This window comes from Balaenoptera musculus, chromosome 3, assembly GCF_009873245.2.
Source record: "Balaenoptera musculus isolate JJ_BM4_2016_0621 chromosome 3, mBalMus1.pri.v3, whole genome shotgun sequence".
In the NCBI taxonomy this organism is placed as follows: domain Eukaryota; kingdom Metazoa; phylum Chordata; class Mammalia; order Artiodactyla; family Balaenopteridae; genus Balaenoptera; species Balaenoptera musculus.
In genome coordinates this window covers 118,451,459-118,478,424 of record NC_045787.1, presented here as the reverse complement: position 1 = coordinate 118,478,424, position 26,966 = coordinate 118,451,459, and the positions used below count along the sequence as shown (strand labels likewise).

General features: G+C 44.9%; 1 protein-coding gene across 4 annotated transcripts in view; it reads right to left on the bottom strand.

Annotated features, from left to right (window-relative positions):
- The window catches only part of ARHGAP26 (Rho GTPase activating protein 26), a 470,734-nt gene that overhangs the window by 352,422 nt on the left and 91,346 nt on the right, over positions 1-26,966 (bottom strand). For all 4 annotated transcript variants that reach the window (XM_036847117.1, XM_036847118.1, XM_036847119.1 and 1 more), the window contains exon 2: positions 1,503-1,598. In XM_036847117.1, the coding sequence (XP_036703012.1) occupies positions 1,503-1,598 (96 nt within the window). The remainder of the gene's footprint in view (positions 1-1,502; positions 1,599-26,966) is intronic.

Sequence of the window (26,966 nt, the reverse complement as noted above, 5' to 3'; positions counted from 1 at the left end):
TTCCCAAGGCTCCCCTTATCTTTTCATCATTAACCATTAAGGATGACCCAGAAATGCAGGATAATCCACCGGGCACTCTAGCTAGGGAAGGGTTTCCTTCAAGGAAAAGACCTGCCTGTTCCTGAGAGAACCCAGGACTGATGGGATGTTGGCCAGCTCCCAGGCTCCAGGCTGGACCAGGCAGAGTTCCTCTTCGGAGTTCAAGGATTTCCTGCCCAGGATTTGACCTCCTCAACCTTTGTTGTGGGGTTGCGTCAGAACCCAACCTTTTCTTTGCACCAGAGCTAAACAAACAACACTGCTGGCATTGGAAGCCACATCTCTGGCTTTTCCTTGGGTTCCTTCTCTCTGAGTCCTCAAGCCCCTTATTATTGCAACACAGCTGGTAGCACAGCAGTCAGATGTGGACAGTCTCTTTCGCTGGAATTATTCCAAAGGGAATAAGCATTGCATACAATAGCCCTGAGGATATTCGAGATATTCATGTAATGCTGGGAAAAACATCTGTATATTCAGGAGTTACAACAATGATACGTTTTCACGGCTCTCAGCTGTCTCCTAGTTCCCTCTGCTCATCCCCAGATCCTGATTTTCTGGATGCTAACAGGGAATCCATAAGCATTTGGTGACTTAATTCAATGTAACTTGCTCAACTCTTGCTCACTTAATGGAGTCAACCAAGATGCCCAATGGAAGAATAAGGTGCAATGACTAGGCCCTGACAAAGACAGGTGTCTTGACACTGCAAATCCTCTGTGCTCAGTGTTGCCCACAGAAGATGGACAGGGGATGGTGAAGAGCGACACGGGGCAGCAAGCTAACAAATGGTAACCTCCGCTCTCAGCCTCTTGTTAAGGAAAATGCATGGGAGAGGTGGGGCCGTGACCCAGACACGGAGCTCCTCTCCCCATCCGAAGGCAGCGACAGCTACATAGCTCTAGCCAACTGTTGCCAGGGCAGAATGAGGGGCCGGCTGCTCAGGCTCCCCAATTTTCAAAGAAGCTAGAAAACTGGAACTTTACATAAATTCAACTTATATGGTAATTCAATTTTAAAAACTGAGTGCCCAAGAAAACATGGCTGCATTAGGACCTCAGCCCATGAGCCATCACCTGCAACCTCTGACCTAACTCTTCTCCCATCTACTCGTGTTCTGCTTTTGCTCTAATTCTAAAGTACTGTGGTAGGGGGAAGAACGTTGCAAAGCCAGCCAGAAGCAGAACGCTAACAGAGGGCGGAGATAGGAGCCCCACAGCGAACCTTCCCGCTTTCTCCTGCAGGCCACAGGGTGAGAGCCACTGCAATCCCAGGACTCTGAGGAGAAGCCCTGGAGAGCCCCGGGCCCTGACCCTCACTCAACTCTGCCCGCTCCACTCTTAATACTGACTTCTTAATTTACAACACTTACATACTCCCTATTCCAGGGGAAAGACTCAGGGAGGACATTGAAAGCTGTGGTACACAGTGAACTTTTTAAACTCTTGCATGTGGTTATGACTTACCTATGCACATTTCATCATCTGTTTCTGCATCTCCTATGCACTGAAACTTAAATTCATTTAAGGAATCTGCAAATTTCCGCTTCGCTGAAGACAAATCTAGCAAAAAAAAAAAAAAAAAAAGAGAGTAAAAAATACGAATTACTGAAATAAACCTGCTTTCATGTTTCCTGCATTTTTTAGTCCTTTTACTAATACAGCAGCTAGCAGATCTGTTCCTGAGTCCACCTCAGAGCACAAAAGAATGTAAATTCAAAAGAGTGAATAGTTGTTTATAACATGAAATAATTCAGAAGTTAATATTTTTGCTACATTTGCTTTAACAAGTCTGGTCCTCACTCTCTAATTCCTCAGGCCACACATCGAGTCCTGCCGCCTCCACCTGACACCAGTGGGGGTCAGTGAAGCTGCCCTCACATCAGACTCAACAAGACTCCCCACCCCAGCGCAACGCACCGGCACTGGGTAGGGAGCTGGCACAAAGGGCTTGGAACTTCACAGGAGCACCCGGACCTCCCCTTCCAACTCAAGGACGCGGGAGGCCCGAGTTCTCAGAACCCTCTGGGCTCCACTCAAAGCAGAGCAGCTGCCAACCTGACGAATCTCCACCTGAACCAGTTTCCTGGGTCACCTCGTTCCACCGCTGCCCCGAGAACAAAGCCCTGGCAATGTTCTGAGTTGGGGTAAAAACACACCCCACACATGGTATCTATAAAGAAACCTCTTGGAGGCCCTTGTCAAATTTAAAAAATAAGCTTTCATTTAAGACAGTAATAAAAGCCAATGATCCTTCCTGAACCCTCAGCTTCTGTTAAGGGTATAAACCACCGAGGCACCTTTAAGTGGCCTGACAGACAAGACTGCTCGGCACAAACGTGCTTAACTTAATTCCATGTGCAGCCTTCCTGCAGATTAGGCTAATCATTCAAATTACCCTCGGACATGTTTCCCTCATTGAAGGGGAAATGGCATTATGTTCAAATTCCCAGAGGACGGAAATACGAGGCATAACTGGCAACGAGGTCTGGCTTTAATAAGGTACTGGGGGGAGTGGAGGGCGGGGATTCTGGCTTCACAGATCAACAGAGCCTCTTGGAATATAAGCATCCATGATCCTCAGCCCTTCTCTTTAGCTCTTAGATTTGTCCCTCGAGGTTAGGGGTCACGTTTTTTTCCATCTACTGGTTTGTTTGTTTCCTCTCCAGGTACCTGGCACTGCACCCTGCTCAGCACATGATGAATAATGTGCGTGTATGGAGGAGGGGGTTGGGGGACTGTACACAAATCCAGCTGCCGGTGTTGAGTTCACCGATCCCAGTGTTCATCCCAAGCAATGGTGCCAGTGGAAGAGCCAAGCAGGGCCGTCCTGCTGTTCTCAGGTCTGAGGCTCAGACCACTGTATGGATACCAGAGGCTCCTGCTCCGGGACCACCCCCCTCCCAACCTGAGCTCGGATGACGCAGGTCCCGAGCTAGCCGTGGCTTGTGCAAGGTCCTCCGCTCGCTCGACACCAGAAGAGGAACCAGAAGAGGAAGGCACTTGGAGTGGAGGAGAACACAGGAGCCAACGGCCAGCAGTCTCTGGTCTCTCCCTGGTTCGGTCAATTTAATGGAATGGTTCTTGGCCAGAAGTCCAAAGATGCTGACAGGGAAATCAGGCATCTCTTAAGACTGGCCAACCCAGGCTGAGGAGATCCCCGAGAACACACATCACTCCCTGGCAAGTCAAGAAAGAAACAGATGCATCTGAAAGTCAGAACACTGTGGGGAGGAAGGACAGGGGCGGCCACAGGCAGGCAGGAAGAAAACGAGGGAGAAGAATCTTTCCCAGACAAAGACAAAGCCCTCCGAGAGGCCCCACGTGTGGGGTGCATGGAATGTGGGCAGGTGGTACTCAGTCTTGGCTTTGCCAGAATGTTCCCCTGATCAGAACTCACAGAGAAAGGCCTGAGCAAAGAGCAAGAACAGGACTGCTTCTCTATCCATTCAGCAACCCCCCTGTGCCTCCCCAATGGGGCAAGCAGGCCTCAAGTTGGACCATCTTCTCAACAAAGTGGAAAACGAGAGAAAAGTCAGCCAGGCTTGGGAAAGCTCCCAGCATACACCTGAAAAGCCGCGCTGCCAGGGGCAGCTGCCAGGCAGGATCAAGGAGTGGCTAATAATGCACGACGGGGCCTCTGTGGGGCCTTCCACAGGAGGCCCACTGAACCAGGAGCAGGCCTGTTAGCTTACAACCAGAAGGTAACCTGATTTCCCTGTGCGGTGGCACACAGCACACCCCGAGAAGCGCTGTAGGCCCCACGAAGCCGATAAAGAGGCCGGTGCCCTGGACGGGAGATTAGGCAACGAGTCCTGGTATGGAGTCAATACTGGGCTGTGGGCCCAGGAGGACAGCTGGGTAGAGTGAGAAGCCCAGTTATTGGAATCTGAAAAAGGAACTCACCATGGGCTTGAACGACACACGCCAGACACAGCACTCTCTGGGTAAAGGTACAGTGCACACCTGCTGTTTCCTTGTTCAGCATCTACTCCCCGGCCTTAGGAACATCATCTCCAGCTTGCTCTGAAGAACCTCCCTTCTCCACTTGCGCTACATGGGGTCCTGGTTCTACACTGGTCAACCCCTTCCCCAGCCCCTTGCCCTCACCCCAACCTCCACTGGCCCCTGGGTTCGCGTTTCAGCTCCACCATTTACCAGCTATGTAACTAATCCTGGGTTAGTCATAAAGTCTCTGTCAACTCACCTCACAGAAGTTGTCAGCCTCTGAGTGAGGAGACCTACCTAAGCTGCGGGGCTGTCAGGAGAGCCAGCGAGACACACGGGGTAAGCACTCTGTACGCTGTCAGCTTCAGTTCTAGGCAGGGCTGGGCTACTCTTCCTTAATACACAAGTCCTCCAGTAACAGGACCCAGGGAAGGGAAGCATGATTACCTGCACTGAGAGCTCAGAGAAGTTAAAGGACTGACATAAGAGCACACAACCTCTAAGAAGCGGATCTGCAACTCGACCAAGTCCTCTGAACTGAAGTCCTTGTGGGCACACCATGTTGCCTCACCCCGTTCAGATCAACTCCTCTCCATTACTTGGGACAACAGAGAGGACGTCAAAAAGAGAACACCCAAAAGCCACTGCCTCTTGGCTACTGCCACCCAGTAAGAGTGCTGGCATCTTATGTAGGTGATCATGTTGGATATGCAGCTGCACAGAGACTTCTTTCTGGAGCCTTTCACTCCGATGCACACAGGAATCTCACGTGCACATTCCAGTTAGAGGAGAGGAGAAGGCGGGGAGGCTGGCGCTGGGTGCATGCCAAGCTTCGTGGCCCCCTGCTCATATAACCCCACTGTTTCATGTTCAGGCAGTGCAAGACACAGCGAGGAGCCAAGCAGAGGCAATAACATTTACTTTGCAGAAACATCTGTTGCTAGAAAGGCAGAATGCTGGCCAGAGTGGAGAGAGGGCGTGACCGGCAGCCTCCAGGGAGGACAAGGATCTGCTTTACAGAGTAAGTAGGCTCTGCCGCTGAGTGAGGAGACCAGGCGGGTAGGGATATGGAAGCAGCTGGAAGTCTGGGCCACGACGGGCTGCTTCTAAAGCTGCCTGCTCACTCAGGGACCAGAGAAAAGTGCCCTTCTCTTCCTGGAGATGCCATGCTCTGCCACAGCAGACACTAATTCTGCAGAGTTTAAGAGAGTAAGCCAAGCGTAAACCTTTCTTTCACCAAAACAGCTGGCTTATCCTAATTTTTTAAGCTAGAATATACCTTGATTTACACAAGCTTTACCAGTAATAGCACAAGTCAAGCCACTTCCTTTTTTTCCTTTGGTAAAACTTAACACACATGTGCACAAACACACAGGCTCATGAACACGCACATAATGAAGGACTCAAGGTAACCTTACAATTGTATGTATTTTCAGTGCATCTGACCTCCAAAGTTACCAAGATTGGATATAACTACCCTTAAAACGTTTTGCTATTCTGTCACATGTTCCTGGACTTAGAAACTGATTACAGTTAATAAAGACCAACTGCCGAAAGAAGCACTTGCAACAGGATTGGCCTCCTGGCTGCTTAAAACACAAGAACACCAAAGTCCCCAGGCCTTGTTAATCTCTCCCTTCTCTGAAAGCCAGTTACACTTACACTCTGTGCCCCATCATCCTGCATTTGGAATGCACTCTGGAACTATTCATGAGTGGTTTTGTATCACAATGCACAATGAGTGCCTAGGACAGGGCTGAACAAGGTAGCCCTCAAAACCTGTTGCATCCATCTGATTGGCCACAGCAACACAACTTGGCTTGTCTGGAGTGTCTGAGATTCCCCAGATGAGAGGACCCACGATGAGAGCTGAGAGGTGGACGTGAGCCCGAGAGGTTGCAGCTTTTCCCCACAAGCCCCATTCCCAGGTAAAACTCAACACACTCAAAATGAAATTCTCTCTCCCCTCCTACCGGCTCCCCAGAGAGCCAACCAAGGGCCCCTTCCTATGTCCCTCATTGGGCAAAGTGCACCATCATTCACCCTGCCACACAAGTCAGAGTCAGACACCCATGCGTCCTCCTTGACGGCAACGGTGTCCTTCCCAAGTCTGTCCAGTTTGCCTCCTAAGTATCTTGGTTCTGCACACTCCATCACTACCAGCAACCCCTAAACCAAATACCCCCATTGCCTGGATAACTGCAGCTGCCCCTCCCTGGTCTCCCCACAACCACTTTTGTCTCTCCGGCAGTTCTCCACCCAATCGTGTCAGCTCCAGCAGTGAACCCTGCGACGGTTTCCCAGAGCTCTAAGAACAAAGACCAAAGTCCCTTCCAAGGCCTGAGAGGTCCTGCAGGGTCTGGGCCACCACCTCCCAGTGGGCTCTAGAAACCCTGGCCTCTGCCAGTTCCTGGAACAGGCCCAACTCCTGCCGGCAGCCCTCAGCTCAACAATTCCTTCCTCCAGGAAGCCTTTCCTGACTCGTCTAATCAGACCAAACCCCACCCCAATTTCACTCCCAGAATCCTATGTACCTCTTCCTCACAGCAATTTTATATCGCTCAGATAATTATTTGATTAGTATCTCCCTGACCTGTAAGTTCCATAAAGGTGAGGACTGTGCCCTTTCATGCTCACCACTGTATCCACAGATCATGTATCCTCAGAACCTAGCACAGTGCCTGACTGAGAGCAGGTGTCACAGAAAGAACAAAGGGAGAGAGGAAGTCAGGCACTCCACTAGTTCATCACACTCAAAGGTGAAATTCCCGATTTTATGCTTGATGAGTGAAAAGAAGCAGATTAGGTACATTAGGTGAAACTTTCCAACTTATGTAAGTCTGGCTGGAGCTTACATATGTAAGAATGTGCTTGCTGTTAACATACAACCACCTGCCCTGATGCTGTCCATTGAGGAAGATTCCCACGGAGCTGAAGAAAGATCTGGCAGCATGCATGTAAAGTAAAACCTTCTCTACACCAAGTGACCAGGGAAAATGAGCTACAAACACGCCAACTGTTGGTCACAGCTAGGTGTCCCCTTTCAGCCCCAGCACGTCCCCAAGCCTGGAGCTAAAACAGATGTAAGAAGCATTCCCAGTTGACTCTTCTCTCTTTCCCCGTATCTGGGCAAGTTGAGAACACATCCTACCAAAACCTGTGCCTGGAGAGAGGCATTTCCCCAGGTCTGCAGGTGGCATTTTAAACTGAGTAACTGTAAGAAAAACAAGCGACGTCCCCTTGTTAAACGCCTGAACCCTATATTATATAAGCAAAAAGAAACAGACCATGTCCAAATCTTACAATACTAACATTTGTCTAGTTTCTGTGATGTGCAGTCTTGCCTGTGGCCTCTAGATGGCGAGCAGCTGTATCAGAGAAGGTGTGCCAAGACTCAAGGATAAACAACAGGGCCAACCTTCAACCTGTTCCACTGATGAAGACACCAACCGGAGAAGCAAATGTCCAGTGGACATTTGTCAATCAGCAATGGAGGGAGGGGCCCTGGCCTCCATCGGGGAAGAAGCGTCCTAATACATTCCAAGAAGCTGTGTTGATCTTATCCATTCAAGCCTGAGACATGGAGGAGAAGGGCTGGAGGGATGAAGTCACCACCGAAGTGTCTCTCGCATTCTTTCAAATCTGGCTGGAGAAGACTCGGAAAACCTCTCATCTCTCCAAAGGGTGATATGCCCACCAACCACAACAGCCACGGCACGACATATAATGTGCATTCTGATTACACATCTGCGTGCTTTCCCTAAGGCCATTTCCCCTAGAACTTCATTTCCTAAATGAGGCCATAGCCAGCACTGACTCCGGAGAATCTGTTTTTTCAACCAGAGCACTAAGGGTAATTAAATTTTCAGAGTTGATTTTTAAAATGAAATCAAATAGAGAACAAAGAAAGGTTGTGTCATCCTTTTCCAGATGAGGTTTCTGATTCTATTTGCATGAAAACATCCTTCAAGAATAATATGGGAGACCAAACCCACCTTAGTTTATTGGATATTTACTGTGTAACATGTACGTATTAAGCAACTTAAATCATTTTGTCCCTACAACCATCGTACTGAGCACGTATTATTACTCCCATTTTGCAGACCGGTAAACAGACTCAAAGAGGTTAAACAGCCTGTCACAGCCACACAGTTAATAACTGGTAGTTTAAGAAACCTGGTCTCTCTGATCCCCCAACTCTTAACTATTATACCATATTGTCTGATTTACTCAAATATTTGAGAATCTAATATCAGTGTGCTCAAAGGAATAAAAAGATGACACGTACACATTCCATATCCTGGAGGAGAATGCAATTTAGAAGGGTCAATCTGTGTATACAAACATAAATTAAAGCAGTGCATGCTAAGGCAATCTGAGAGTTAAAAGAAAAAAAAGTAGCCACAGAAGTGTAAGAGGGATACTATTTCAGCTGGGGCCACTGAAGGAGGCTTCCCAGGAAAAAAAAAGAAAGAATAGGAAGTGGCATTTGAAGTGCACCTTAAAAGTTCAGTAGTATTTGGATACCTAGAAATGGGAGGAGGTGCAGGGCAGGGAGGCAGGGATGGGAAGGTATTCTAGAAGCAGGAATGGGAAGCAAAGAGATGCAAAAGGAGAGGACCTACCCAGAAATAGCAGGAAGCCCAGCTTGATGGATAGGAGATAAGACTGGGAAGAGAAGTTAAAAGGAATTGAATGCCAAGCTAACGAATTTGAACTTCATCCCCAAGGAAATGGAAACCAGATTTTTATACAGAAGAGAGACTAGATCAACTTAAACACTGATTAAGCCTTTCACTAAGGAGCTAGCCCAGAACTTAGTTTGGGAACTTCTACTCTGACTTTCCATCCCACTTCACCCAAGAACACACAACCACAGTCAAGGGGCTTTCTCCCTGTGGGATGACACCTCTCAACCTGGACAATGGTGCCCACCACTCAGCCTGGAGATAAGGAGAGCATGAGGGATCCAAAGAAACTCTGCTCCCTACTAAAAACTCCAAGTTCAGGTCCAGTTATGAGTGATCAATAGCATCATCACTGTATATACATAATTACAGCTGACCCTTGAACAACACTGGGGTCAATCACATATAACTTATAGTTGGCCCTCCGTATTCACAGTTCTTCCACATCTGCAGATTCAACCAACCACAGACCATGTAGTACTGTAGTATTTACAACGGAAAAATATCCACATATAAGTGGACCCACCCAGCTCAAACCCACGTTGTTTAAGGGTCAACTGTATATACAAATGATGTATACAAAGACATTTGTATTTCCCAAGTGCTATGTTAGCTTTTCCTCATAAGAATATTGAGAGTTTAAGTGATTACATTTGATCTTTTATAGATAAGGAAATCAAGGACTAGCTGAATGACAGTGCATGTCACATAGTAGGTGCTTAATGAACATTTGCTAATCAATGATCATTATGTTAAGTGAGTCAGCATCAGACCTACAATGTATAAAAATTAATAAAAATTAATAAAATCTAATTAAAATAGTGTCAGGAGGCCAGAAGGGCAAGCTCTCATGCCCTACAAAGTTAGTGCTCAGGAGGAAAAAGAAAGACTTCCTCTTCTTGCCTGGCAGGAACTTAGCCAATGAGAGACTGTCACAAGTCAGCCAATGAAAAGCCACTATGCTTTGAACTCTCAATTCCTCCAATGGATTCTTTGTTTACTATAGCCCTCCCAGCTTCCTTCTCCCCTCTTTGAAAGGGTTCTCCTCTCCTTGCTGGGCAGGGACTCGCATGTGGCTCACCATGATTGTAGATCCCAAAGGGAAAATCTTTGTTGATTCCAAATAAACCCACTTTGTACTAGAGAAATAACTGGCAGTCTACTTGTTTGAGGTCAAGATTTTGGTGGCCCGAATGGGGATCCAGAGAAGGCCCCCAATGACTCCAAGGTTGGTGAGCAAACAGGTGTGACACCCACTTCAAGCCCATTATTGCTCACTGCTTTTCTCACCAACCCTGGGGTTTGAGGGTAAGTTTTTCTCCCTCTCTCCAAATCCAAGCTTCTGCCCTCTTTGCATTTTGAACCTCTGCAGATCTTATTTGGGATCTATTTTTAAGACTTTGTCCTTTCTGGTTAAGGCATTGTTCTATATTCAAGCACTCACCTGGCACTTCAGCCTGATTTTTGAAGTCAGGCTGTTCCAATTCAAACTGTGCTAGCCTTCAGTCCATTCCTTTTGGAATAGGGGCTGTTTCATTGGAACTGTGCCACTTCAGCCTTTGGCCTGATTCCTTTTGAAGTAGGGGCTGGGGCTGTTCTACTGGAACTGTGCTGTTAAGCCTTTGGCCTAACTCCTTGGGGACTGAACTGCTCCAGTGGAACTGTGCTGTTATATCTTTGGCCTGACTCCTTCAGAATTAGGCTGTGTCATTAGAGCTATGCTGTGCGGCCTTCAGCCCAACTCTTTCAGGACCAGATTGTTCCCTTAGCACTGGCTGGTATTCGGCCTGCAGGCTGTTTGAGCTGTTTAGGCTGTTTGAAAATTACCCTCTGCTCAAGAGAAAAACCTCTGAGAGATGGGAGCCCAATTATGTGACTATTTTGAGGGCACTCCCCACATCGGGATTCCAGCCAATTTTGTTTAAATACCACAATCCTTCCTCAGGCGCATTTCTAACTAAATGGACCTACCTAACCAAAGGCAATTTAGACTATCAAAGCCATTATGGGGAACTTCTGAAATCCCCAAACTTTTCTTAAAACCGAATTGGACAACCACAGCTCAAAAATTTCCAAAACTGAATGAAATACCTATTTTGATTGGTATTTTGAGGCTTCTAAACATTATCAGAAGCCTAAAATTGCCTTTCTGCAAAATAAGATCTTAAGATAACTGAGACAAACAAATGATTAAAGAAAGATAAAGTGGCTTCTGAAGTCTCCAGCTCCTCTTCCGGGGTTCCTTTGTCCCAGGCTCTGCCTCTGGTGCCATCTTCTTCCTTTCCTTCTATGCCACCTACACCTCTATACCCTCAATTCCCCCATATTAATAAGTCTCTGGTCGAACTTCCCTTTACCATTGCCTGTTCCTCTAAACCTATCAGAACCTGATCCTCTAATTAAGTTTTCTGAGGATCCAGAGGCCAAACACTTAATTTCTTATATTCCCTGGACTAAAGTTGAACTGCAAACCACAGTCAAAGATTTTCCCAAAGTAACCAAAAATCCTCACAGATTTGCTGGGGAATTTAATATAGCCATTCAAATTTATCAACCTTATTGCTCTGACTTATATCTGCTAGTCATATGCTTGTAGGTGAAGGCCAGGCCCAGCATTGGATGAAAACTGCTAACAGGGAAAATCCTGAAGGTCCCTAGAATTACAACTGGGAGGCCAGCCCACTGACTTACTGTATTAACAGACTCAGGCAATCACTAGGCAACTTCATCAGGGAATTCCTAGTGCTTTTCCAAAGTCTGTTGATCAAAACAAAATTCAGGCATTCAAACAAAAATCTGATGAACCTGTTCATAAGTATTACAACTAACTTCAGATTATTTTTAAAAGAAATTCTGGTCTTCCTTCAGATACTGATTCCATTCACACAGCTCTTAACTCTATGTTTATTAATGGGCTAAACTGGGACCTTTCCCTTCTAGTAAAAAGGACCAGGATGGAATAGGAAACTATGTCCACTCCAGATTTAGTTAATCTGGCAAACCGGCTCTCTCACACTGTGGATGAGTCACCTAAAAGGAAGACTGCTATAATTCTTAATCTTCAACTACAGCACATGAAGGCCCCAAAATGAAACCAAAACCCTCCTAGTTTCTGCTATTACTGTAAAGAGCCAGGACATTGGAAAAGAGATTACTACAAATTTAAGCACTTCAGGTACCTTCAGCTCTCAAACCAGCCTTTCCAACGTCCTCCCAATTCTCAATGGCGGGGCTGCAACGAACTATAGAGGCTCTTCCCAACCCTCCTTCTTAATCAGCTAGGAGAAATATTTCTCCAGATTATGGATGAATCTCTTCCAGTCCTGACATTGGAGCTACACTCTCGGTGCCCAACCCCACTATGACAAAACAGCCCTAGCCTCAGGATACTAAATGAGTTCAAATAGTGAGGATCTCTAATGAACCTCAAAAGGTTCCTGTCTCTGAACCTACTCCCTTTTGTGTAGGCTCTTTGAGAGATAACACCCTTTTCTCTGTAGTTCCTCTGCCCCATCCATTTATTAGGCTTAGATTTCTTAGAAAAGTATCATGCTGAAATTTCTTTCTCCTAAAGGGGAAAATAACTCTAGAAGTTGACAGTAGTCATCAAAGCAGCTAACCAGGTGAATTAAATGACCCTTTCACATCTTATATTTGTTCCATTTCTGATGATACTAGCGCTGATTCTGGAAACACTGATCATTTGTCCCTATTGAATCAGCTACCAACCTTCTTAGGGGCAAAATCTCCAACTGATATTGACAAAATTCATAGTGCACCTCGCATCAAGATTCAAATAGATCCCTCAAAACCTCTCCCCAGAATTAATCAATACCCTATAAGAAGCCCTTCAAGGTACAAAGCCCATAATAGAATATTACAAGTCTCAAGGCCTCATTATCCCTTGCACTAGGCACTATTTCCTGTAATACTCTTATTTTTATGGTAAGAAGATCTAAGGGCCGAGGGTAGAGGTTTGTCCAGGACAAAGAAACAAGATTATCCCTCGACACCTTGCTGTTCTTAACCCTCATATATTACTAACATCCATTCCCACGGAAGCAAATTCTTTACTGTAATTGATGAATGCAGGGCATTATTTAGTATTCCAGTTGAAGTTAGCCAGCACCTCTTTGCCTTCACTTGGGAAGAAAAAACAATTCACCTGAACAGTAATGCCTCAGAAATTTATTTCTCACAAATCCTGAAGGCTGATTTGGATGATAAAAAGTTCTCTGGAAGTTCTACTTTGTTGCTATACGTTGATGATTTACTTCTTTGTTCTTCTTCTCAAGCCTCCTCACTGGAAGATAACATACACTTGCTAAAGCTTTTAGCCTTAAAGGGACATAAGGTCACCAAGAAAAAACTGCAGTTTGCCAAAACCCAGGTTCAATATTTAAGGTATCTGATATCAGAACAAAGGCTACACCTAGATCCAGATAGGCTTCATGGTGTCTTAAGTTTCCCAAAACCCAAAACTAAGCAACCAACTGTGAGGTTTTCTCAGGCTAGTTGGTTATTACTGAAACTGGATTCCAAATTTCTCTCTTATGGCCAAACTTCTGTGTGTTTTACTGAAGAACAACCACCCTGACCTAATTTTATGGGAAGAACCAGACAACACAGCCTTTTAAAGCCTTAAAGGAGAATTTAGTGAACCCACTTGCCTTTGGGCATCCCATTTATCAGATTCCCTTTTTCCTTTTTGTATAGGGAAATGAACGGAAGGGAACATCCTTGGGGTACTCACCCAAAAACATGGGGACCACCATCGACCAGATAGCATTACAGCCAGCAACTGGGCGCTATGGCACAGGGAAAACCCTCTTGCCTTAGAGCCATTACTGTCATTGCCCTTTTGGTTAAGGCCAACAAGAAAATCATTGTGGGATCCCCTTTAACCATTTTTGTACCTCATGCAGTAGAAGCCCTCCTGAATTTTCATCACACTCAACATTTCTGTCAGCCACCTCACCTCCTATGAAGTCCTTGTGTTAACTGTTCCTCACTTATTACATTATAATACATGTCGCCTAGCTACTCTTCTCCCCTATGTCACGGAAAAAGTCCCTCACAACTGCTCAATGCTGATAGATCACCTCCTGACTCTTTGTGATGACCTGTAGTAAATTCCTTTGTGTAAGGTTAACTTCTCATGGTTCACTGATGCTTCTTATTTAAAAGATGACAATGCGAACGTTGTGCTGGGTGTGCTATTTCAACTCCTTTTGACGTTGTTGAGGCAACATCTTTACCTATGGCTACCTCAGCCCAACAGGCTGAATTATACGCTCTTACACAGGCCAATACGTTCGGCAAGGGCAAAACTGCCAGTATTTATACTGATAGTAGATATGCTTTCAGAATAGCTCATGATTTTGGAATGCTGTGGAAGCAACATGGCTTCCTTACTTCCAGGAGAAATAAAATTTTAAATGGTCCCTATGTTCAGGAATTATCAGTTGTGATACTTTAACCCACCACTTTAGTTATTATTAAGATTCCAGGGCATTCTAAACTTGATTCTCTGGAAGCTATGGGAAATCACCTGCTGACATTTCTGCAAGGAATGCCGCCCTTAAAGAAACCAAGAGTAGCCAAACCTCTGTCATAGTCCAAATAAATAGTTCCCCAAATGGTAACTTAGAAAAGCTGGCTAGAGAAGCCTAACAACTGGCCTCAAAAAAGGAAAAACAAGGTTGAAAATTAAACAATCGTTGGTTTGATAAAAAGAGAAAGCACTGGTTCATCCCAAATAACAACCAGTCCTACTGGAGACTCTAAAATTCCCACTCCTCACCACTGCACATCCATTCAGCCATTGGTCTACTGACAAAATGATAGCATTTGTGAATCAATATTGGTGGGAAACATTAACAAGACTGCAAAAAGTGCCTACCTCATTTGTCCTACTTGTCCAAAGTACAACCTAGGGAAGCCTGGGTACTGCTCTTCGACATTTTAAACTGCCTAACAGATCATTCAAGTCTGGCAAATAGATTTCATACAGCTTCCTCCCTCCTGTTGATATAAATATATTTTAGTCATTGTATGTTTTCATACTGGACTGAATGAAGCCTCCCCTTGCAGAGGGCTACTGCCTCTTCTACAGCTAAAGTTCTTTTGGAAAAGATTGTCCCTACCTGGGGAACTCCTCTCAACCTTCATAATGATCATGGAACCCACGTGACTGATCAAGTACTTCAACAAGTCTGCACTGTTTGGCTGGTTTTATAACACTTTCACTGAGCTTATCACTCCAATTCTCTGTTTTAGTCGAATGCACTAATGGCATTATTAACACTCAACTGGAAAAATTTGTAGAGGCCCTCCAAATACCTTTGCAAAAAGCATTGTCGTTGACCTTTCTAAATCTGGGATCCACCCTTTCTGAAACTCAAACTTTCACCCTTTGAGACAGTCGCAAGATGCTCAATGCACTTGGCTCATGTTTCTTTTAACTCACAAATGGTAAAAGGAGAGCTACTCCAATATTGCAAAGGCCTAATTGCTTCTATTAAAAATAACCATTTTTGGATAACTAATAAGAACCTGCTGTATAAAAAAATAAATAAAATTCAAAAATTCAAAAAAAAAAACTGTTTTGGTAGAGCAGTCTTTTCACAGTGCACTCTCAGGAGGTGAATACCTTAAGTATCACACCTTGCAACCTGGATGTTTCATTTACTGGCAAAGACACCTCCAGAAAGACTCTCTTCACGTCACTGGAAAGGCCCCTATCAGGTACTACTAACTAACCTTTGTGCAGCCGAAATCCAGGGAACAGACTCTTGTATTTACATAACACACTTAAAGAAAGCAGCAAACCAAACTGGATCTGCACATCATCTGGTGACCTGAATGTAAAGATTCCCCGGAACTGAAGCAGACAATATCTGATGAGACAGCTTTTCCAAGATATCTGGACCAGGACTGCAGAAAGTTTGTCTGCCAAACCTTTGATGATGACACAATATCTCAGATGGTATCCAATGACTATGATCTTGATAACATATGGACTTTAGATAAAAGTGCCTGAGAGTTCCCCCTCCTACCCCTCCTTACTACTTGGATGTGACCTCAGTAGGTTTCTGTGCACTTTACCTCCGATGTGGAACACTACACTCAGAAAAGGTCCTTCCTTACATTGAGGGACAAAAAGCTGCTAAAACCAGAAAACCTAACTCTTGACCAGTGATGCTTTCAGAGAAGGATCTTGATCAAAAGGGGGAAATGAAAAAATTTATAAACAAAAACCTCAATTAAAATAGAGTTGGGAGGCCAGAAGGGGGAGCTCTCACACTCTACAGTGATAAGAGCCCAAAAGGAAGTAGAAAGACTTCCTCTTCTTGTTGGTGAGAGCTCATCCTATGAGACACTGTCAAAACTCAGCCTATGAAAAGCCACTATATTTTAATCACTCAATTCCTCCAAATGGACTCTTTGTTTACTATAGCCCTTCCAACTTCCTTTTCCCCTCTTTAAAAGAGTTCACCTCTCCTTGCTGGGCAGGGGCTCACATGTGGCTCACCATGGTTGCAGAACCCAAATTGCAATTCTTTGTTGATCCTGAATAAACCCATTTTTGCTGGAAAAATAACTGGCAGTCTATTTGTTTTAGGTCAACAGATGAAAACTCAACCTCTAAAGACTCCAGCCTTAAATGTGAATTGCTCAGCCCTGACACAAAGCAGACTCCAGCCCTAAATGTGAATTGCTCAGCCCTGACACAAAGCAGAACAAGGACACAGAACACTGAGGTACAGGATTCAGAACAATTACATTTACATAATGCCCCGAGACCTTATAAGACAGCAGATCAGCACAGGAAAAACTCCCTGAAGGAAAAGAGTGATGGTTTGCTTAGTTAAAACAAAGAAATCCATTTTGAGAGGGACTAATCAAGTGAAAGGAATAAAAAAGGGTATTTCCAGGCCATTCAAGTACAAATATGCGCGCGGGCGTGCGCGCCCGCGCGCGCGCACACACACACACACACATGCACAGAGCAAAGTCAAGGGCAATTCAGAAGAGTGTGAAGTGCATGGATGCCATGAACAGGGGTTCAAACCCTGGATCTGCCAATTACTAGATGTCTGACTTTGGGCAAATTACTCAACCTTCCCAAACGTTCAGATAACTATGAGGATAATATGTACCTCACAGGGTTGTCGTGGGAAGGAAGGAAGGAAGGAAGGAAGGAAGGAAGGAAGGAAGGAAGGAAGGGAAGGAGGAAGGGAGGGAGGGAGGAAGGAGAGACAGACAGAGGGGAGAGAGAGAGAGAAAGAAAGAGAGAGAGAGAAGGAAGGAAGGAAGGGAGAAAGAAAGAGAGAAAGAGAAAATATATTATGAAAGAGCAAAGCACAGGGAAGCCCCCTTAGATGCTGGTAGCTTAGATGCTCACAGCACAGGCTGAGTGGAAGTTTACTTGCAGGTTAGAGATAATAGAATCGACAAAAGGACAATCTTAATTAGAATAAGAGTTAAGAAATTTTTGCCTCACTGATTCACCAAACTAATCAAAGAACCCCATTCTAGTGAACTATGAAAAACACATTTGAGTCATTTATGGTTTTCCTCATATGCTTAGAAAACCCTAATGCATCTACAAATTAAAATTTTCCTTTCACACATTGCAGATGAAAGCAAAGGCAAAAATCCTGGAGTAAATAACACTGTTTTTTAACTGACCTATAACTCAAAGCAGTATGTGTTTCTTCTTGAGAAGTTTATTAAACTCAAGTGGTACCTTTTAAATGTATTGGGGAAAGAGTGGTATCATCAAACCCTTTATGTCATTGCCTGGGGAAGGAGGGAGCCCAGACCCAGATGAAACAGATAAAAGAGTGAGCGTGCTCACATGACATCAAGCTAAATGGGATTTTCAGGGTTCACAGGCCTGAAGTGCCTAGCTTCCTGAGAAGCTGAAATTTGTGCTTTGCCCCTAAAACAGGCATGTTTTAGAAAACGGTGGGAGGGGGACATGAAGAAGAGACCACACAAGTCAGACCAAAGGACCGGCAGGGAGAGTGAGTCAGAAGAGTACTGGGAAGACCAGGAGGGGTCAGGGGGGTGGAGCTAGAGTGCAGGCTGAGAAGGGTGAGTGTCCTCTAGGTCAACCTCACTGCATTATGCTCAAGACTGAGCAGAGGAACAGATTGGGGGAGGGACAACTAAGCCCAGCTTGGGCCTCAAGACTTAGCTTTTGCTTCTAGAATGTCCTCCCTTCTTAGAGCAGAGCTTCTCAAACTTTAAGATGCACCTAGTCACCCGGGGATCTTGTCAAAATGTTGACTCTGATTCAGTACACCTGGGAATCTGAGACTGCGTTTCTAACGAGTTTCCAGGTGATGCCAGTGCTGCTGGTCCAAGCACCACACTCTCCAAGGGTTGGGATTCCCACCCGAGACCCTGAGAGCAAAGATCACAGTGTCTTTATCCTTCCGGGACAGTGCTTAGGGCATACAGGACTTCAATATATATATGGGAAGAATGGATTCCTTGAGAGGACTTAAACTGTAGCAGAAAGGACAGAATAGAATCTAAAACAAGAACCATAAATGGGCTGCATCCTTGCTTATCCACCAACCTTGCATGTGAACCTAGGGAGAGTTACTTAACGTGCTCGGCCTTAGGAAAGTCATTTGAAAACCAGAAGGATGAACCACTTGATCTTTAAGGCCTTCTAGCTCTAAAACTCCACCCAAAATATTTTTTTCTGTGTCTTTTAAAAAAATCATTTTAATGGTGAGGATATATACTAGATATTCCTCCAGCGAGGCACACCTCTGTCATTCTCAGACAACAGTTTCCAAAAATCCAATTGAGAGAACACAGATTCTGTTGGTCTTGGCAAATAACCATAGCAACTAATACCCCCCAAATAAAATGATGTCTTCACAATGATGTGCTGGCTCAATTAGATTAACAGGGTGACGTGTACCATCTCAAAATTTATGGTCGTAAATTTACAGTGAAAGCCAGACCTTCTTCGAAGAGGTGTATAAGTAAAAGAGAGGCCTTGCCAATAAAACAAAGACGGGACAGGGAGCCAGAAAACCTGAGTTGATGAGGAACTGGAGCAGGGCCGCCCTGCCTATCCTAGGTCCACACAGACACGGCCCATCACCCAGATGTGTATCCAGAACTTGGTTAAACAGCTGCAGTTCTGAGTGCCATCACTTCTACCAGGGAGTTAGCAAGCAACTGTCCTCTCTCCATGTCTCCTTCATGCATATAATGAAAGGACACCAATACTACTCCCTCAGAAAAGGCTTCTAAGAGATTTAGCAAAAGAAGTGTAAAGCTTTTAAATAAAAAAGAGGACGATTGCAAAATAGTAAATTAGGGATGGTACAGCTCATAGTGGGATGCAGATCTTCCTGCTCCAAGGTCTTTAGATTGGAGTTGGAATTGGGAAAAGAAAATGCAGCATCTATAAGTTCTATAATTTACCGTCTTTCCACACCCTCAGGCCTGCCTCTTCCCGGGTCTGTGAAATCACGTTCACTCTGAACAAATTCAGGCAAGCAAGAACCTCACTTGAAAAGCAGGAAAAGGGAAGCCAAGGCCCATCACCTCCCTGTAACCCCCAAACCCTTTCCAGCAAAGGACAAAAAGAAAACAGACAAACCAAAAGAATCAGGGCTCAACTTCCATTCAACTGTTATTAACTCAGAAAGTCCAGGGCAGCAAACCTGGAGCTGAAACACAAAATCAGCTATATCACTGGTGGTTCTCATCAGCAGCTATGATAATTTAAGGGTAGTCAAGGCAAGACAAGGTGCGGTGAGTAAAGCGAGGCTTCCCACCAGCCACATAAGCCTAGAATAGTGGGTAAGGGCTGTGGCTTTGGGAACAAACTCGCAAGGTTCAAAAGCCCACCTCAGCCCCCTACATGGTCTCTGTACTGAGTCTCCACCTGTAGGAAATGGAGAAGAAAGGAAAGCTGCCTCTGGGGATTTCTGTGAAGAAAGAAATGATGCTCAGAAGTGCTTAGCACCAGGCCTGGCTAAGCCAGCAGGCAATAAATGATAGGTATTTGTAGTAAAGAGTTTTACCCAATAACGTAATCAAATGTCAGGCTGACTTATTTCTGGGTAAAGATGAGAGGACCGCCAAGCCACTAGGCCTCCTTCCACCCACCTTTACGTCCACCATCCGGCTGACCTCCCACCATTCCTATGATCTAAAAAGAATCCACCTAATCCCTGGGCACAGCTCAGACTCTCCTCCTCACTAATACCATGCCTCAGCACCAGAAAAGTTCGATTAAAAAGGGAAAATCTGCCTGTTGCCCCTGGATTAAATTCATGTTTCCCGAGGGGAAAAAAGAAAGTACCTAGCAATCCTGAACACAGCCACACCTGATAATGTTCTCAGAAGTTAGTTTCACTTTCTTTTATCCCCTGTTTAATGAGCCACTTCCCTGCTTGCCCCCTTAGGGGAGGCTGTGCCCCCGGACCAAGCAGGGAAGTCCAGGTGGGCACCATTCCACCCTCCTCGCAGGTTCCACAGGAACCCTATTCCCCGCTGTACTGCCTCCTTCCCCAACTGTCCCCTCCCCAGCGCTGTCCCCCAGTCCACATAAGAAATCAGGCTTCATCTAGTTCTCAGAGTACTCCCTCACCCCACACCATCACAGAATTTGAGGGACCAAAGAGTAGTGTTTCTCAAAATATAGTGAAGCATCACTTGTGACAGACGCTCCTAGGGAGCCCAGGCCAGCTACCTGGATTCAACTTCTGGGGCTAGGGGCCAGGAATCTGGACTCCCCAGAAGTTTTCATACATGCTGGAGTTTGAAAACTGCTACCATCTGAACCCTCAGAACATCTTGTACTCGTACCAATAATGGAACCTCTCCAGATCATGAAGGAGCTCCTCTGCAAAGAGCAAGCCGGAACTTCTGACTTCTGGCAGAAGGTTTACAAATGTTCCCAAAGTGACAGTAGAGGTGGGAGGAGGGAAAACCACACTTCAATTTAAAAATCACAAATTCCGAACCCTGAGCCTTTTCCCAAGAATGTTCCCAATCACATCTCCTACTGTGAAGCCCAAACAACCAACTAGGAAAGCCACTCTATTTAGGACTTGATTTGTACAGACCAGGCTCACGGCACTTGGAGCTGAAGAATGGCCCTGACTGCCTAGAAACCGATCCAGAAATCAGGCTTCCCAAAGAAGTGGCAGCTACCTTCAGCGCCTGGGGATCCAAGTGCTCCTGGACCAGGCCTGGGCTGGGGCTGCCAATACAGGCTCTGCCTGGTTAATCTTCTCTGAGCCTGCAAACAGTAAACCTGACACAGACTGCACTGAATCCAGGATACAGGCCCACAGGGCCCGAGAGATAGGAGTACCTGAGGCACTTCCGGGGTGTGCAACCTCGTTCAGGGACCCACACTCGGAAGGGCCTGCTTGGTTTAATGCTATCCTGTCATCATCTTGAGATTCTTTAATTTTTATCTTTGAACTTGAGTTTTTTAAGTGAAGTCTGCTACGATGGTAGAGCATGTATATGAGCTGAGGCAAGAGCTACAACATGAGTGTCATGCATGTCTGCCAGGGTTCCTTTTGGCCCCATGTGCATAGGGTGTGATGCCCCTTGAATAAAGGACTTTGGTGGACCCACAATGTGTGGGAGTTGAGCCAGACTAAGAGCGAGCACAAGGTAAGTGTGTGATGTCTACAACTGAATAAGCGGGAACACTGACAGCCCTGAGAAGCCACGCTTTCCTTTCAAACCAGAACTCGCGAAATGCAAAAAGGTGGCAAGAGCATCCTAAGAAACATGAATGACTGATGAACCCTGCCACGGCCTTCCTTACTCACAGTATTTCCCTGGATAAGTGAACTATTATACTGTCCATGACAGGGCAGTCAAGGTCAGTATAATAGGGCAGGGAAGGATGTAGCAACACAGTCCCATTTCCTTTCAGTCCTTGTTTATTCATCAGTAAGCCAAAGGGAGAAAGTGTTGGTAGAATGTGCAAGTATCAGGAAGTGAAATAAAAACAGTTCCGTTAGGGCACTTTTCACAGAAATAGAACAATCCTAAAATTTGTATGGAACAAAAAAGACCCCAAATAGCCAGAGCAATCTTTAGAAAGAGCAAAGATGGAGGTATCATGCTCCCTGGTTTCAAACTATATTACAAAGCTATAGTAATCAAAACAACGTGGTATTGACATTAAAAAAGACACTCAGATCACTGAAACAGAATAGAGAGCCTAGAAATAAACCCACAATATACGGTCAATAAATCTTCTAAAAATGAGCTAAGAATATACAATGGGGAAAGGACAGTTTCTTCAGTAAATGGTGTTGGGAAAACTGGGCAGCCACATGCAAAAGAATGAAACTGGACCACTGTCTTACACCATACACAAAAATTAACTCAAAATGGATTGAAGACTTGACTATAAGACCCCAAACCATAAAACTCCTAGAACAAATCATACATGGTAAGCCCCATGACATCAGTCTTGGAGGTGATTTTTTGAATTTGACACCAAAAGTAAAGGCAATAAAAGTAAAAATAAACAAGTGGGACTACATCAAACTAAAAAGCTTCTGCACAGCAAAGGAAACCATCAACAAAATGAAATGGCAACCTACTGAATGGGAGAAAATATTTGCTAATCATATATCCGAAGAGGGGCTAATATCCAAAATATATAAAGAATACATACAACTCAACAGCAAAAATCCAAACAGTCTAATTTAAAAATGGGCAGAGGATCTGAATAGACAATTTTCCAAAGAAGACAAACAGATAGCCAACAAGTACATAAAAAGAAGCTCAACATCACTGACCATCAGGGAAATGCAAATCAAAACCACAATACGATATTATCTCACATCTGTTAAAACAGCTGTTTATCAAAACGACAAGAAACAAGTTTTGGCAAGGATATGGAGAAAAAGGAGCACTTGTGCATTATTGGTGGGAATGTAAACTGGCGCAGCCGCTATGCAAACAGTATGAAGGGTCCTCAAAAAATTAAAAACAGAACTACCAAATGATCCAGCAATTCCCCTTCTGGATATGTATTTTAAGAAAACAAAAACACTACAGATAATCTCTGACTTACAATGGTTCAACTTACAATGGTGCAAAAGCAAAACACTCTCAGTGGGAACCGTACTTCAAATTTTGAATTTTGATTTTTTTTCAGGCTAGCAGTATGCAATATGAGACTCTCTCATGATGCTGGGCAGTGGCAGGAAGCCATAGCTCCCAGTCAGCCACACAATCACAAGAGTAAACAACTGATACACTGACAACAATTCTGTTTTTCACTTTCAGTACAATATTCAATAAATTACATGAGATATTCAACACTTACAAAATAGGCTTTGCATTAGGTAATTTTGCCCAACTGTAGGCTAATGTAAGTGTTCTGAGTATACTTAAGGTAGGCTAGGCTAAGCTAGGATATTCGGTAGGTAAGATGTATTAAATGCATTTTTTACTTACATTTTCAACTTACAAGGGGTTTATCAGGATATAACCCCATCATAAGTCAAGGAAGATCTGCAATGCAAAAAGATATATGGACCCCATGTTCTTTGCAGCATTATTTACAATACCCTAGACATGGAAACAACCTACGTGTCCATTAATGGATAAATAAAGAAAATGTGATGTGGGTGTGTGGGTGTGTGTGGGTGTGTGTGCGCGCACGCTGGAGTATTATTCATCCATAAAAAAGAATGGAATCTTGCTATTTGTGGCAACCTGGATGCACCTTGAGAACATTATGCTAAGTGAAATAAGTCACAGAAAGACAAATGATGTGGGATTTCACTTATATGTAGAATCTAAGGGAAAAAAAAACAAAAAAAACAAAAAATCACTACCTCATAGATACAGAGAACAGACTGGTTGTTACCAGAGGCAGGGGGTGGCAGACGGGCAAAATGGGTGAAGGTGGTCAAAAGGCACAAACTTCCCATTATAAAATAAAGTCATGGGGATGTAACATACAGCATGGTTACTATGCTTAAAAATACTGCATTGCATACTTGAATTTCGTTTTTAAGAGAGTACATCTTAAAAGTTCTCAACACAAGGGAAAAGAAAATTTGTAACTACGTATGGTGACAGATTTTAACCAGATTTATTGTGATGATCATTTTGCAATATATACAACTATTGAATCATTACAATGTACACTTGAAACTAATATAATGTCATATGTCAATTATATCTCAATAGAAAAACTACAAAAAAAACCCGGCTGAGTCATTTTGTGCAGTGTTCTGGTCAGAGCAAAATTAATATGCATATGAGCTACGCAATACGAATTGTATAATTTCAATGATTCTACCTACAAGTCAGCTGATCTCAAATTTACATTTAAAACTGGCATTGCACAATATCAACATGAACAGTAAAATTCAGACTAATAGTTTAAATTTTCGAATTGTTCTTTTTTTTAAAATAGCATTGGGCTTCCCTGGTGGCGCAGTGGTTGAGAATCCGCCTGCCAATGCAGGGGACACGGGTTCGAGCCCTGGTCTGGGAAGATCCCACATGCCGCGGAGCAACTAGGCCCGTGAGCCACAGCTACTGAGCCTGCGCGTCTGGAGCCTGTGCTTTGCAACAAGAGAGGCCGCGATAGTGAGAGGCCCGCGCACCGCGATGAAGAGTGGCCCCCACTTGCCGCAGCTGGAGAAAGCCCTCGCACAGAAACGAAGACACAACACAGCCAAAAATAAATAAATAAATAAATAAAATTTTTTAAAAAGTTTAAAATAGCATTAAATAACAAATTAAAAAACAAACAAACACACCCTATGAGAGAGACCATAAAAGAAAAGGCCTTACATTTTAATACCTTTACCAGCACTCATTCGGGCTTTACGAACAAGGGGCCCCACAGATGAGGTAGCCAGCCCTGGGCACAGGCATGCCCTAGACTGCTTTCCCACCTGCAGTAACTTTCTCCTTTCCTCCAGCTGGCACCCCGAGGAAGAGCTCCACTGTTGCGGCATCACGGGGCCCAGGCCGGCACCGTCTCTGGCCTGCACTCCTCACTGGTCTGCCCACCCCCTCCCGCTCCCCTCCAGACCATGTGTCACTCAGCTGCCCAAGATGACCTTTTCAAAAAGCAGATCTGATCTTGTCACGGCCCCTTCCAAACCCTTCCCAACTGTAACTCTTCCCTTTCACCTCAAAATAACTACAAATCTGACTAGAGTTTGTGGGTGGGGGAAACTGGCCCAAAGGGCACATGCCACTGGCCTCGCCCTCCCTCGGCCCTCTGGCCAGCTCAGATCCTCTAATGTGCCAGGACCCCTCCAGCCACAAAGCCCAGCACGTTCCCTCTGCCCACAGCACTCCACCAACCCTCTCCACCTTGTTGCTGTCACCCTTCAGATTCCGCTCAGAGGGTCACTTCCTCAGGGAAGTGGGCTCCTCTCATCCCCCACCCACTCTCAATGGTAAGCTCTCCCGCCTCCTAGAACTTCCCTTTCCATCCCTTTACACGATAGGTAATTTCCTTTCATTTTCGTGGCTGTTTAATGTGTACCACCAATGACATAAGAAACACCAAGCAGGCAGTAGCCAATGTGTTTTGTTCATAAAAGGACAGTTATCACAATCCTAGTATGTAGTAAGTAAGCCCCCAACAACTTTTTTAAATAAATAAATTAATTCAAGTGACTCTTTTTAAGAGTTGAGTCAGGAGAGGGACAAACCCTGCAACCCTCTTTTTACATAAAGGGAAAGATGGATCACTGAAATGAAGATCAGCCACCCCTTTATTCACTCCATTACACTCACGAAATCAAACAATGGGAACCCCATTTCCTAGGTTTAGCCTTGAAGCCACAAGACACACTTTCCCCACTCACTTTCTTCCTCATCCAACAGAATGCCTACAATGTTTTCAAGGTACCACTATTTCTATTTTAAAATCACTTTGCCTATAGGCAAATGATAGGCAAAGAATTTGCATTTGTATACCTAGACAGCATATCTAGGTCAGAACTTAAAATACATAATCTGGTGACAAATTACATCTTGCAAATGCAGAAGCCATCCTTTCTAATACACCAGGTACCACTTGAGGGAAAACACACACACACAGAAACATACCTTTGGGGGCAATGTTTCTTGATTTGGCTTTGGAAGGTCACCTGAACCAGATCGCCCCAGACTTTTTGAATCAGAAATTCTGGGAATCAAATCTGGAAATCAGATCTGAAAATCAAATTTCCAGATCGGCAATCAAATTTGGAAATCACAGTAACTTTAAGAACCGCTGTTATAGGAAGACATTGTTGAGTCATTTGTTTAAATGCCAGGGGACTGGAGGAAACTACTGACACTGAAACTGAGAAAGCAGGGACACAAGAAAGAAAAGGAAAGCGATGTCCCGTCCTGGACCCGGAAAGTCCCTGGCAACAAGCCTCCAAGAAAGAAGCAGGAAACTGTTCCCAGAGAAGAAAAGGAGCCTGGAAAAACCCTAGGTCATTGTCGGCTAGGGTCATTAATTACTCTGGCCATTTTATTCTTGTGGACACTTCCTCCTCTTTCAAGGTGCTCTGGGACAGCCAGTAAGGAACCCTGACATCTGTCCCCCTCGCTGCAGGAAGGACAGGGTGAACATGAGCCAGGGAATGCACGAGCAGGGCCACCTCTTGCGGTCTCACAGCTTCCTTTAGGCTGAGGAGGGTCCTATAGCCAGGAGCCCTCCCCAGAGACTGGAATTCTAGCCACTGCTGGCCCACCGTCCCCACCACCTGTCTCCTGCCTCTTGTCAACCCAGAAGCCCTGAGGAATGAGAAGGTCCACAGGAAGCCTCTCAGCACGCCTCCACCAACTTCAATATCCCCTCCTGCAGTGGGCTGAATAATGTCCCCCAAGTTCATGTTCACCCGGAACCTCAGAGCATGACTTTATCTGGAAACAGAGTCTTTGCAGATGTAATTAGCTAAGATAAGGTCACACTGGATTAGAATGGGACCTAAATCCAAGGACTGGTGTCCTCATAAGCAGAGGAGAGGACACAGACACACTGGGAAGGAGGGGACTGAGATTGGAGTGATGCAGTTAAAAGCCAAGCAGCGCCAAGGATTGCCAGGAGCCACTGAAGCTAGGAAGAGGCAAGAAAAGATCCTCTCACAGAGCCTTCAGTGGGAGCACAGTCCTGTCAACACCCTGATTTCAGACTTCTAGCCTCCAGAACCATGAGAGAATAAATTTCTGTTGTTCTGGGCCACCCAGTTTGTGGTAATTTGTTATGGCAGCCCCAGGACGCTAATACACCTCCTTTCTTAGG